The following is a 13288-nucleotide window of genomic DNA, read 5'->3' on the forward strand; positions in this document are numbered from 1 at the left end:
TGAAGAGGAAGGAAAGAGAGAGGAAATGACACCTCCAAACTGAAATTGGTACAAAGTAGAAGAAAAATAAAAGAAGAAACAAAAACATGGTTTGTACCGCCAGCTTTACCTTTGCTAGCTCTGGTTTCTTCTGGACAGCTTGGGGACAGTCGCTCTTCTGGACAGTCTTCTGCAAAAACACACAAAAGACGCACACTGTAGCACCTATCGACTGGAGAACTTTGAAAGGTTTTAGAAGAGCATTATAATTGGAAACTATATCCGTTGATTGTTGTAATCTTTGAAAGGAGACGTCATGTCTGAAAGGGGGACATCAGATGAAGACCACAAGTGACCAGTCATTGCTGATCCACACCGTTCTGCTGTCTGAGAATATTTTATTGATGGAACAAATCTGGGTTCTCCATTTACAAGCTAAGAGTTTTACCTTTTATAATTACTTTGGAGTTAAAGGAGACTGTACTGGATGCTGCAGCTCCTGGTCTGACTGTCCCCAGGGTTGGAGAGAAACGTTTACAGTCCTAAATAAAGTTTGCATTGAGTCACAAAATCTACATGACCTGTTCTATTGCTACACTAAAAATGGCAATAATTTTAACTAAAATATATCTGTAAAAACATTTCACATTTATGCATCACCGAGAAATGAATGTTATAGATCTGTTTATAGTTAAAAAAAACAAAAAACTGCTTGGTTTTCTGATACTTATGGCCAAAGTTATGAAGCTCAACCCTAGAGGGTGTAAATAGCTGCTGTCTGCTGACCCCTGGTGGAGGGAAAGGGCAGCTGAAACACTAGTTATTCAAGTGTATGCTGTTCAGAGTAAAGCGCTACATTTATGAAGCAGGCAATCATCTTTTCCTTACAATAAGCGGAAACTAGGTTGCAAGAAAAAAAAAAAACCCAGAAAACATCCTAAACTTAGCCTAGCATTTCAGTTAGCTGCCTAATTGTTTTATTGTAGCCTGTGGTGAGTTTACTGACAACTGGGGTCGCATGAGCAGAGTTAAATAAATGTGTAAAAAAAAAAAAAAAAAAAAAAAGATGTCTTGGACAAAATATCTGTCACTCAGAAAAAACAAACAAACAAAAAAAAAACATGTTCAGAATGTCTCAATCACAGCACCAATGCAGTCCAGATGAAATGCAGAGTATAACTTGCGGAGCCTTTAAGCTAATGAGTTTTCAAAGACAAAGATCTAACTGATTTTCAGGAAATATGCGACTGGGATCAAGAAACGCCAGTTTGTAAAGAACTTAGATCTGTATGTGGGTCGATAAAACCCTCATGGGGGTCATCTCTAGTGAGCGCACAGGTAGTTCAGTTTAGATTTTTACCTCTGGAGTTTTCTTTGCAGGGGGAGGAACAGGTGCGTGGACTCCGGACGCTTTAGATGGAGCGACAAAATCAAGACTTTCCAAAGCAGCCAAATCCTCCACTTTTGCCTAAAAATACAAAAAAATAAAAATAAAATAAAATATTTACAAACTGTTTAAAACAACAGTTTTAAACAAGTGTGATATTTTGCAAATCCATGTTTTGATACTTCTCTCAGTTCAAACAAGTATATAAACAAATAATATAATGCTGGAGAAAAAAAAAACACATGTCTGCCTCCAAGATAACCCTAGAAATGTTCCTACATGTTAATGAACTTATCTCTTTTACTTGCAGACAAATTATTTTTTTAAAAAGGACTAAATTTAATGTCTGACCACTGAACAGGTGTATCTGTGGTATACCTGTGCTGGAGGAGCTGAGGGTTTTACAACTGGAGCCTGGACAGGAGCAGCTGAAGACGAGGTTGTGAAGTCTCCAGACAAAAAGTCCAGAGCTTCACCAGTTCCAATTTTGGGCTAAAGGACAGAGAGAAGATTCCATCACTTGATGTGACACTGACCCATGATTATTGAGCATTGTCTGAAGAAGCGTTTTAATCTGAACTCCCTCAGATTGGACTTGTTTAGTGTCTAACCTCTGGTTTTGGAGCGGGCAAGTTTTTGAGCTCTTCTTTGTTAAACCTATAACCCGGGGGAAGTGTGTCCTCCCTCTCTCCAACCCGCACGCCCTTTTCCTCCTTTACTTTGCCTTCCTGTAAACATAATAAGAGAAAGGATACATAAGCAACACAGAGATCGTCCTGCGTGGCATCAAAAAGCTTAGGAGTATTCAGTAGGTTTTTTTTTACCGAGACGATATCCTCAGGCCTGACTTTGGGAGGTTCTGGTTTCGGTTTGTCTTCTGGCAGAGTGTCAACGAGAGCGCTGAGCGCATCCAGAGACATTTTGCCGCCCTGAGGAGAGACAAGAAAATCTATTAATATTGATCCCATATCAAAAGGTTCTCCTGTGCAAATGTGAAGCAAGATGGGAAGTGGGACATGAAGGACAAAGAGAGAGAGAGAGAGAAAAAAAAAGGATAAAAGCTTTTGCCACTGCACCTGATCAGTCTTTGGTTTATCCACGGGGCCAGACTTTCCTGCTGAAGGCTTCTTCCCAGAAACAGGAGGAACTCCAGAGGACTCCACTTTCTAACAGACAAAAAACATGACATTTATTTTAAATGGGGGAAAAAAATAGCACGTCAGACATCAAGTTAAGCAGTTAAATCCTCCACTAAAGTTAACAAACCAGTTAACTTCAGTAAACTCCTAAAATAACTGACCATTTTTCCATTGACAAATCTGTCAATGTAACCCTAATCGTTTTAAAAAAAAATTTAAAAAAAGTTACGAATGAGTGAGTTAATCTGGTGACACCTTTTGGTGAAACAGGTGTACTGTACCTGCGCACTGCCAGCGGACACAGCAGCTTCCAGAGAGAGGTCAGAAGGACCTTTTTCTGGTTGCGCTTTCTTGACAGCAGGGGGCGCTTTCTGCAACAACAAGCGACATCAGCGAAGAAGTGAGAAAACATTGAAAACGGAGATGAACCAAGAAATGTAAGGAAGCTACTTTTATAATTTATAGAGACATCTGTAGCAAAGTTTTTATATTTAACCTTTTAGAGTTGCCATCCTCTGTGTCATGGAACATGTTGACATGACCTACTTTCTTCAATATAGCAATGCTAATGAAGTGTATTTTTAAAATGAGACGCTACTTGCTTAAATTGCTTTTCTTTTTGTGTTTTGAAATATTAAAACAGAGACTGTTCTCTAATGGCAAGAATAGTACCTGAATGATGCTGAATAAAGCTCAGGGAGAAAAACTGGAATTGCCTAAAATTGGTTTGACTGGTCCAAACTTTGCAACTATTGAGTCGGGCATCTCTGTCACATTAATAGTGCGTTACCTGTGCGGGAGCAGCTGAAGGCGTGACCACCGGAGCCTGGACTTTAGCTGCTGCTGACGGGGTTGTGAAGTCTCCAGATAAAATGTCCAAAGCCTCTCCGGTTCCCAAAGTCGGCTACCGGAAGACAAAGCAAAGAGCAAAAGAGTTGCAATTTTTAAAATGTTTTTTTACCTCTTCCATTAGAAACTATTTACCATTTGTTTTAGAAGTAATGTACATTTCTCCATGTCCTACCTCAGGTTTGGGAGCAGGCAGGTTTTTTAACTCCTCCTTCTTAAACCTGTAATCTGGAGGGAGAGTGTCCTCCCTCTCTCCTACGCGAACACCCACCTCCGACTTGATGTTTGCCTCCTGTTGAAGGCAATCATGAGAGAAAACTATAGTAAGACATTTTTAAAAAAAGCTAATTGCTTTGGACTAAATTATTTCTGCTACAGATTTCAGCTCAGGGGCGCGCTGCTGTTTGAGCTCCGACCTTTACGACGTCTTCAGGCCTGAGTTTGGGAGGTTCCGGTTTTGGTTCAGCTGGTCCCAACATGTCTTCCAGAGCACCGAGAGCATCCACAGGGATCGACTCGCCCTGACGGGACATCATGATGCAAAAGGTGAGTTAATCTGACTCATTTATTCACTATATAGATAGGTTTTCAACCTCGTGCCTCTCTCACCTTGTCGGACTTCAGCGGGGGGCTGACCTTAGCGGGGCACACAGCTATAGGAGGAACGGTTTTCTACAATATCACACAGACAGCAGAATAATATTAACAAGAACAGACATTACAACCTGAGATTAAATGAGTGCAAAGAAACCAAACACACATCTTGTATCAAAGGAAGTCTTATCAATATTTTTATTCTACAGCTAAGAAGAGCTAGGATCGCCCTAATGGTCGACTAATTTGATTCATTCGGTGTGTTATTAATAATGTGCTGGCTGTGTCATCCATGAGCAAAATAACAGTCCAATCGAATTCAAAATAAATATCAAATCAATATTTTTTTAACCCCTAATTAATATATAAACCTTGTCAAGGCCTTTTAAACCCCCAAATCAAAATTATTTAAAGAAAAGTCATGGATGGTGGAGCAGGTGGTTTGTTTCTTGAAACCACGTCCGACTTGATTGTTTGAAAAATATGTTTATTTCTGAATGTAGACAAGATAATAACTAAAAAAAAGTCTAACAACTTATAACAAAAGTTAACTTTTCTGGTATTACAAGTTCGAAAAGTGATCCAAAAAATCATTATAAAAAAAAAAGCCCTCCTATTGTTATCAGGAGAGTCTAAAAGTTATCAAACGTAATCACAACATTTCCAAATCCAAAAATGAACTACAGATTTTGATGTGAAACTCATGATTTAGAGCCAGCTTTTAGAAATAACTTCTACTTTTCAAAAGCAAAGGCAGCAATTTCACAATCAATGGCTGCGAGTCACTAAAGCAAACATGGCGTTTTATTTCAATTTTGCTGCTGCGATACATCAGTGAGAAAATACCTTGGAGGGAAGAGAGGAAACTGCCGCGTCCAATGAGAACTCATCTGAGGTTTTGTCCATCCTGGCTTTCTTATCAGCAGGAGGAGCAGCTGCAGGAGCTGCAGCAGCTTTCTGCAATACAAACCCAGAATAAAACCTCCAATCTTCTGTAATGATACCATAATGATGTTTTAAAGGTATGTTTTTTTTTAAATGCATTTGATATAGAGGTGCACAGCTGGAAAACGTACACCAAAAAACCTGCAGCGGTAATTACGTGGAAAAGTGGCTTCACACAGTCTTGGCTGGGACAGGCCGAACATAACTGCAAGCCTTACTTTTCAACTTTGTTATTAAAAATGTTATTTTCCTTCCACTGTACAATTATGCATTAATTTGTGTTTGCATGTCAAATAAAGTGACTTATTAGAATTTATAGCTTGAAATTATAAAATGTGGGAAACAAATTATTTTGCTCTCTGACACAGATAAGCATAAGATGCTCGTTTGAGAACACTGGGTTTTACGGAAACGGTGGACTAACAGCTGAATGCCAACAAAAAAGAAAAACACTCACTTCCTGCTTCTTGGGCGCCGATGGAGCAGCGGATGTAAAACCCATCGAAAGGGAATCCAGCGCTTCGTCTGTGCTCAGTGGCTTCTGACGTTAAAAGAAAAACAGAAATGTTAAATATCACATCTTTATTTACTAAAATGCCCCAATTAGTTCTCTAGAACAACCATGCAATGCTCCACTAGATGGCACAAGCTAAAGGAAACATAATGCAAACCAGACTGTATGTACCCACACTGAGGAAAAAGTACAGACACACCCTTCCTCACATTCCACAAAGAGAAAAAAAAAAAAAGTCACAATTAAATGTTTTTAATATAACACTTGGGACATTAACTCAAGCCGTTTTATCAACTCAGAGATAAACGCAAACTAAAATCCCAGGAATGTTATCAGGCTGGACGGAGATTACAGACGAACCAAAGAACCGTGACCTCTGAATAAAGTGGGAGAAGGTCGATGTAGGAGTGGTTGTGCTGAGAGGGAGCAAATATTAAACTACAGCTGAGGCGCTGCTGCAAGCGTGTGCGGCGTACTGCATGTGCTTGTACACGCACACATATTTATATGAGTGCTGCGTTCTGCTCGACATGAATCGACTAGTTCCAAAATGAGGAGGTAGATCCGACTCCGAGCTGCTTGCCAAGCCAACACGTAGCCAACATGCAGCAGCAGAGGAACCTGCAGCTCATACAGTGGAAACAGTAAACATGCACGAGTGTGTGTGTGTGTGTGTGTGGGGGGCTTCTTTTGGTTTCACAAGTAGGAATGTTTATCAGGAGTAAGTTTCCGATCTTTCTCTGGGTTTAATTATAGAGTTCAGAGTTCGGGAAGCCGTAGCTCCGACACGGGGCGGTACTGAAAGGGTTACTTACAGGAACATCCTTGGGTTTTGCATCTGCAGGGGCTGGAGGCTAAAAATAAAGAGAAGACAAGGATACATGTTTCAATATTAGGACAGAAATAAAGAGGCAAAACAATTTAGACATTCAGAGTATGTCAGCCTGGAGGCCTGATGACTCCACAGTTATCCCCACTTGAAGATTTTAGACATAAAATCCCCTTTTATGGAGGTCCAGGTTTTCAGAAGTCAACCATACAAACATATTTTAGTATAATCTTTGCATCTAATGTTGTTTTGTGACCTGGGTCTAACATTTGGATTATTTAAAGTTTTTAATTGATTTTCATGTCTTATTTTTATTCCTGTATGGTTGCTCGGTACCTTCTGCTGTGTTGTGTTTTATGTAAACGGTAGTTGTGACAATTAAATCCACCTAGTCAATGTGAAAGTGCAACACCATTGTTGCTGTCTAGATTGTTAGCCTCTTAAAAAATACTAGACAAATGGCAGACAAAATTAACTATTTTGATGCAACTTTCTGATACTTCTAAATGTGATAAACTAATTTGTCAATATGACTTGACAGATTATATATTTTAGTTTTATATATATTTTGCTCTGTTGATGCAAAGAAAAAAACCCAAAACAATAAAGACTTTTAGATTTTTTGTGAAATATCCAATAATAAAAAGTACAAACATCTATTGGCGATGAAAATTTATTTCAGGAATTCCACCAAAAAAACAAAACAAAACAAAAGTAGCACTTACGTATTCCTAAGTGTAAATGCAACACCTTATTACCTTTCATACACAAACTATTACACACAAATACATCTCTAATTTGGTGACTATGTCTGAAAAGGGACATGAACGTCTTGTCACACATGCAAAGACTTCTAATAATTAACTTAAGTATGCATTTGAATGTGTCAGTTGCCTTCAGGTGCTTTTTGTCACATTTTCTGATGACTGACTCTAGGCTGGAACATGGCAGACAGGTGTCATTTCCCCCCCTGCATCCTTTAGATTAAAGAAAATACCTAAATGTTTTACTTTTACTTGAGTAGTTTCTCCGAGAGCTACTTTGACTTTTACACGAGTAAGAATATGTTGAAGTAGTGCTACTTTTACTTGAGTACTTTGCCCACCTCTGGTGTAAAAATAATGTAATTTAGTCAACAAGCCGTTCAGTTCTATAAATCTGGCTAAGTTTGATTCGTTAGTGTGAAAGCTTCCTAGCGAGTGTTCATGAAAGCAGACATGAAAGACGCATGCAGAGAAAAAAGCTGAAGCTGTAGAGCAAACAAAGCCTTAGCAAGAAGCAGCAAACTGACCATCTCTCCCCATCTGTATCCCTGAGGCAGCGTGTCGTCTCTTTCTCCACAATTCTCGACTGTTTCAAAGGTGTCATGCTAAGGAACGTGCACCACACGTAGCAGAGCCATGCAAGTATGCGTTCATTTTTTTAAATCAACAATTAACAGGATGATCAAATGCATGCAAAAGCTGTGCCCGTGCTGTACCTCCACGACCTCCGGCCCTGTGTAAGCGGGCCGTGAGGGAGCGACAGAATCAGCCGAGGGTAGCGTGCTGCTCAGGGTATCGAGCGGATCCGCAGCAGGGGCCTGCGCAGGCGACAATTCAGCATGCAGCAAGCGAGCAACGTGCTTCACAAAGCAAACACACACACATAGCGCTTCAAAGCGCCTTTACCTGTTTGGCTGCTGATGCTTTGGCTGCCGTGGGAGGAACCTCCACCTGCACCTGCAACGAAGATTATCATCAGCGTCATAAAGAAAAAGCCTTCTTCGCCCAGACAGTCGATTGCAATCTGAAGCAAATGTTATCTTTCTGGATTGCAAGATGATGACATATTCTTTTCAGGCAGCCTCTGTCGTAGTTCGGATTATGATCGTCTACCTTCGTTTGTGCTGGCTTAGTGTCTTCCTTCTTCGCTTGAGCTGAAACATTTCCAGCCGCAGCTGCTGCAGCTGGCTTGGACGTTTTACCGGCATCGGCTTGGACCGTTGTGGTCGCAGTTGTGCTCTAAAAATGCAAGAGACGTAACTAATTTACAGGTCAAGTTCAGGTCCAGTGTGCACATGTAAACTGTGCATTACACGCGACGAACACACAGGAGGCAGGACAGCAAGTCCCCGACATCCAGGAGAGAGGAAAAGTCTCCTCCAAGCTTTGTGAGGTCAAAAGATGAGAAAGGAAAGTGATGCAAGGGTAGAAGTAAAAACAAAACAAAATGTACACCTCTCCTTGTTATTCAGTTCCTCAGAGTGACTGTGGTTTTGCAGATGAGTGTCATGTTATGGGAGAACAAGTGGAGGCATGCCGGGCAAAGAACTGGAGAGCAAAGATTCAAGGTCACTCATACCGGCCCAAGAGATCAAAGTCGACGTTTAACGGAGATTAAAGAAGCTTAAGAAGAAAATTCCAACAACCATGTTTAAAGAGGATGTTTCCAGTTAAAAAGACAGAAACCAAACCATGTAAAACTCTGCAACTCAAAGAAGCAGAAAGAAACGAAGAGAGAAAGGAAAGACGTCCTTAAAAGGCATGATGCATCCCAGCTGGTCCGTCCCGGACTGATGGCGGAGTCTACCTTAGCTGTGTCTTTAGGTTTGGTCTCTGCTGTGGTGGCAGCCGTTCCAGCAGCAGGAGGATGGACTGAGGCTTTGACTTGAGAGCCCAGAGAAGCCTACAAACACGTAGCCAAGTGACAACACAAAAACCCAAAGTTTTCATTCTCGAGCAAATAAGTGAGGAGTCCATGAGGAAGACTTTGAAGGTGTTGAGGAAACTGAAAGAGTTATCAATACAGTACCTTGCAGAAATGTTCCTGCATTTTGTCACCTTGCAAACACAAACTTTAATGTCTTTAATTTGATTTTATTTTTTGATTGACACAAAAAGTGCATGGATGTGAAACTGGAATGAGAGAGTATGTTTTTCAAATACAGCAGAAGGTCTATCAATGTATCTCCATCAAACCCTCTTTATTTTGAAGCCCAAGGTCACTCAGATTAGATACGTAGAGTTTGAGAACATCGGTTTTTAAATCTTTCCATTGATTCCCCAACATGATGTTGGTCTGGACTTTGACTAGCCCATTTTAGCACATATAAATATGCTAATCTATACCGTTTCATCAAAGCTGTGGCTGTAGGGCCATGCTGCTGGAAGACGAACGTACAGTTTAGCTTCTTTTTCTCTGGACTGAAGACCGTCTCCAAAGCATGATGCTGCCAACCCTGTGGCTGTCATGTATCTAAGACACACGTGTCAAACTCAAGGCCCGTGGGCCAAATCAGGCCCGCCATAGCTTTTTATGTGGTCCTCTAGATTCTAGACTAAACACTGCGTGTTCTTAAATATTATGTTTTCAATCAAATCAATGTAGTTTTTATCTGTTTACTGCCAAATTATATTAATCAGTCCCTCCAGTTTTTTGAGAATTATCATGGAAATTCACACAAAATCAACAAATCCCCACACTTTTTTGTGCTAATACATAATTTGCAGATTATGTATGCCTCAGTCTTAATTGATGTCAGATTATAGACCATAATCTACATAATCTGCGAGTAACAAAAAGTCGCATTTATTGTTATAAATAAGCGCAAATATTGCAAATATTTCCAAATTAGTACCACAAACACTTTGATCTTTATTACAAAAATCACAAAAAGAATCACGGAATCCTGGAGGGACTGGAAAGATGTTCAATAATATTATTTAATTTTAAGAATTCATTGACATTTTAACAGTTTGTGTATGGGTTTTATCAATACATTCTGGCACAACAGGCCCTTTTAGAGCATTCATGATCTTGATTTGGCCCGAAACGAAGATGAGTTTGACACCGCTGATCTAAGATGTTTGCTGCAAAGGATTCTATTTTGGTCTTCTTGACCAGACCTTCCTCTAAATGTTTGCTCTGTCCCCTACACGCCTCGGTGCAAACAGGAGGCTCCAAAGGTTTTCTTTCAACATCGGCTTCCTTCCTGCCAATCTTGCATAAAGGCCGGATTTGATACGGTGTTCCTTAGTCAGCTGGATTTATACCGAGATTAAAGTACATGCAGGTAAATTTACGTGACTTCCAAAGGCATTTTGTTTTGTTTCACTGGATTCTACTTGGGAATACAATAGTAATACGAGACTGAATACGTGTGTTCCACCCCATTAACATTTTAATATGTTATAAAAAAAAAAGAGTTTAAAATGGATTATTTGTAATCAACTTCCAAATTAAAGTTTTTGGTTAGAAAAAAAAAAGAGAGAAAACAAAATCAAGCTAAATGAATACATTTCAAGGTGTTGTATTTTATCATCAGCTCTGGATGGATTCAGGCTTAACTTTTCAAGAAATTTGACCTTTCATCAGTGATGGAGCTTTTTTTTTACTAATAAAACTAAACAAAAGAGAAGCGAAAACAAGTACAGTCCATGACTTTGCAACGTTTGACATTATATTAGTCCCAGCTGTTGACAGTAGCACCAACCAGCTCACTGTTAGTCATCAGCCAGTGTGTGTAAAGAAAGATTGAGAAAGTTATTCATGAGGTCAGCCAGGCAGTGAGGAAAGAGTATTCCCATCAAGTGGAAAGTTATGAGAATATGAGTTATGAGGTACCACTTAAAAAGGAAACGGCGAGTGATAAGCTTCTGACTCCTGTGTGAGATGAGGACGTGCAGCCCAAACCATAAAGAGGAGTAAATGGTAAAGAGATGAAGCCAGTGAACAAGAAATTCCAGGTTCCATTCATGAGCACACCAAGTGTTCAGACCAAAAGGCGAAAGCGGTGCAGGATGTTACACCAAACAGCCCAAAAGTGCCCTCAACTTTTATTTTGAAGCCCGGCATCCGTCTACCTCTGGTTTGGCTTTAGGCGAATCCTTTCCTGTAGTTCCAGCTTTAGCAGCTGTTCCTGCTGTCACACCACTCCCTGTGGCCCCGCCCGCTGCCATGGTAACTACCCCGGGCTTTGTGGTCATGGTGGATCCTGAAGGTGCCTTCTGCAATGCACCAAGTATGGGGAAGTGGATCAGAAAACTGAAACGTTAAACTACCATTCTAATTCTAATTTTAAACGTTTCAGCTTTTAATACACAACCAAAGATCTGGTTCCTTCAAAACTTATGTTTGTGTAATATTTACTAGATTAATGTGCAAGACAACAACCAGAATGTGAATAAAATGTCTTACATGTACCAGTTTTTGCTATCTAGGGCATGTTGGGTAGTTATCAGTACTGAATTATCTGAAGTAAAAGCAGTCTTAGTATGGAGAGTCAGGGAATAGACTCAGAGTTTAAGCTAACAGGGGCTTTCCACTGAAGCAGTAGTGTCCAAATTTTTACCACAAGTAAGTGCAATACAACAAAGCACATTTTTTAAGCTGAAAATAATTTTATAGCATTGTTTTCACCTAAATGATAACATTGAAAAAGGCAGACATACAGTTACCTTCATTTCTAAGCCACAGGAAGCTATTTTTACATTTAGAAAAACATATGCTAAGATAATAAAACAAAGGTTTTCTTGGTATATTATATATAAAGAAGTAAGGATGGGATATGGGTCACTGTGCTGCATTTTGTCAAGTTTACTAAAATAGTTGCAACCAAGTTTATTTTTGAGTGAAATCACTGGGTGTGCAGTCGCACTAACAATGAAAATAAACTGAAAGCAGGAAACATGATTAATAAAAAAATAAATACTTTGTTTTGTATCAAACATTTTACATTTTGAATTGAAGATTTTAATTCATCATTGAAAATATTGAGTGAATCATTTGAGTTGAGGTGGCCACACAAGATGATTCTATGGTCCATAAAAGCCCGTGGTCCACACTTTGGACACCCTTCCACCACAGGAACATTTTCTGTTCACTATGACAGTTAAACTCGTCCGACTGGTGGAAGATCTCTGGCTACTTGCTGGTGCCAGGAATCATGTCAGACAGATCCCAGTGGTAATTAACTCCAATAATAAATGGTCAGAGTTAGTGGCTATTGATGCAGTAATTATAGTCAGATACTGGAAAGAATGAGAGGAGGAGAGAGCGCTAGAAGTGGTCGCGGTCGGACAGAGATCAGCCGCCGTCACACTGCACGACTAACTGGAAAATCTCCATTTCTGCTTAATATTTACCATAGTTCATCTTTGATTAGAGGAGTGCTAAACTTGTGGTGGTGTGTGTTAGAAAAGCACCAGAAATTTTCTTTTGAGATGAAAGATTTTGGCTAAGACAGCAGATTATGACAAGCCTTCATTTCTATTTATTCCTTCATATCAATAAATGATCAGCTGCCTTGCATTACGTTACTCTTTAACTCCGTTTGCCTGACGGACTGCATTTTGGTCTGTTTTATAAAACCTGTAAAAATAGAATTATTCTAAAAAGTCAAAACACTCAGACACTTCTGAGCCTCAGGTTGATAAGATGAGCAGAAGCACTTGAGGTCTGAGATTGTGTAAAACGTGTTCTGCGAGTAAAACAATCAAGTCGGACATGGTTGCTCTGTCACATCATACGATGGGAATGGTTTTCTTCAACTTTGTAAGGAAGTTGGTCAGGAGAATAAATGAGAAAATGGACAAAGCAAAAAACAGGTCAATCCTTAAGTGCAAAACACTGAATGGTAATAATAAAATTTATAAAATTAATAATTCCTCAAAGAAGGGATCCATAAAATTGACTAAAAATGGGTAAATATTGGAGTGTCCATATATAAAATGCTTCTAAAGAGAAACCCCAAGTAGCAACAAAAGGTATCTCCTATAATTTCATAACTTGGAGGGATGAATATAAAAGCATTGTACTTTAAGGATTTTTATTTGTATAACATTTTTAAGTCATTTATCATTTTCCTCCCAGTTACGCAGCACTTTGTGTTCCCAGGAATAACACAGTAACGTTTTTTGCAATACGGCAAATCTAAAATACAAATTCTATAAATTGATTAAACACTTTTTAGCCACACATTGAATCAGAAGATTCGACATACGAATCAATTTTTTTTAAATAGACATTTTCTAACATTTAACATCTGCAAACAATGTTTGAAAATCTAGTCC

General features: G+C 39.4%; 1 protein-coding gene across 27 annotated transcripts in view; it reads right to left on the reverse strand.

The window, feature by feature from the left end:
• The window catches only part of cast (calpastatin), a 39136-nt gene that overhangs the window by 5088 nt on the left and 20760 nt on the right, over positions 1-13288 (reverse strand). For 7 of the 27 annotated variants that reach the window (XM_032550264.1, XM_032550267.1, XM_032550265.1 and 4 more), the window contains exons 3-22: positions 11081-11224; positions 8808-8903; positions 8114-8239; positions 7907-7957; positions 7717-7818; positions 7528-7605; positions 6223-6261; positions 5351-5434; positions 4795-4905; positions 3964-4026; positions 3771-3878; positions 3530-3646; positions 3296-3409; positions 2787-2876; positions 2443-2532; positions 2191-2295; positions 1978-2094; positions 1745-1858; positions 1340-1447; positions 110-169 (exon numbers count right to left, since the gene is read on the reverse strand). In XM_032550264.1, the coding sequence (XP_032406155.1) occupies positions 110-169; positions 1340-1447; positions 1745-1858; positions 1978-2094; positions 2191-2295; positions 2443-2532; positions 2787-2876; positions 3296-3409; positions 3530-3646; positions 3771-3878; positions 3964-4026; positions 4795-4905; positions 5351-5434; positions 6223-6261; positions 7528-7605; positions 7717-7818; positions 7907-7957; positions 8114-8239; positions 8808-8903; positions 11081-11224 (1917 nt within the window). The remainder of the gene's footprint in view (positions 1-109; positions 170-1339; positions 1448-1744; positions 1859-1977; positions 2095-2190; positions 2296-2442; positions 2533-2786; positions 2877-3295; positions 3410-3529; positions 3647-3770; positions 3879-3963; positions 4027-4794; positions 4906-5350; positions 5435-6222; positions 6262-7527; positions 7606-7716; positions 7819-7906; positions 7958-8113; positions 8240-8807; positions 8904-11080; positions 11225-13288) is intronic. The other 20 variants (XM_032550271.1, XM_032550275.1, XM_032550270.1 and 17 more) reach the window with 10 other exon arrangements.

Source organism: Xiphophorus hellerii, chromosome 20 (assembly GCF_003331165.1).
Source record: "Xiphophorus hellerii strain 12219 chromosome 20, Xiphophorus_hellerii-4.1, whole genome shotgun sequence".
NCBI lineage: Eukaryota > Metazoa > Chordata > Actinopteri > Cyprinodontiformes > Poeciliidae > Xiphophorus > Xiphophorus hellerii.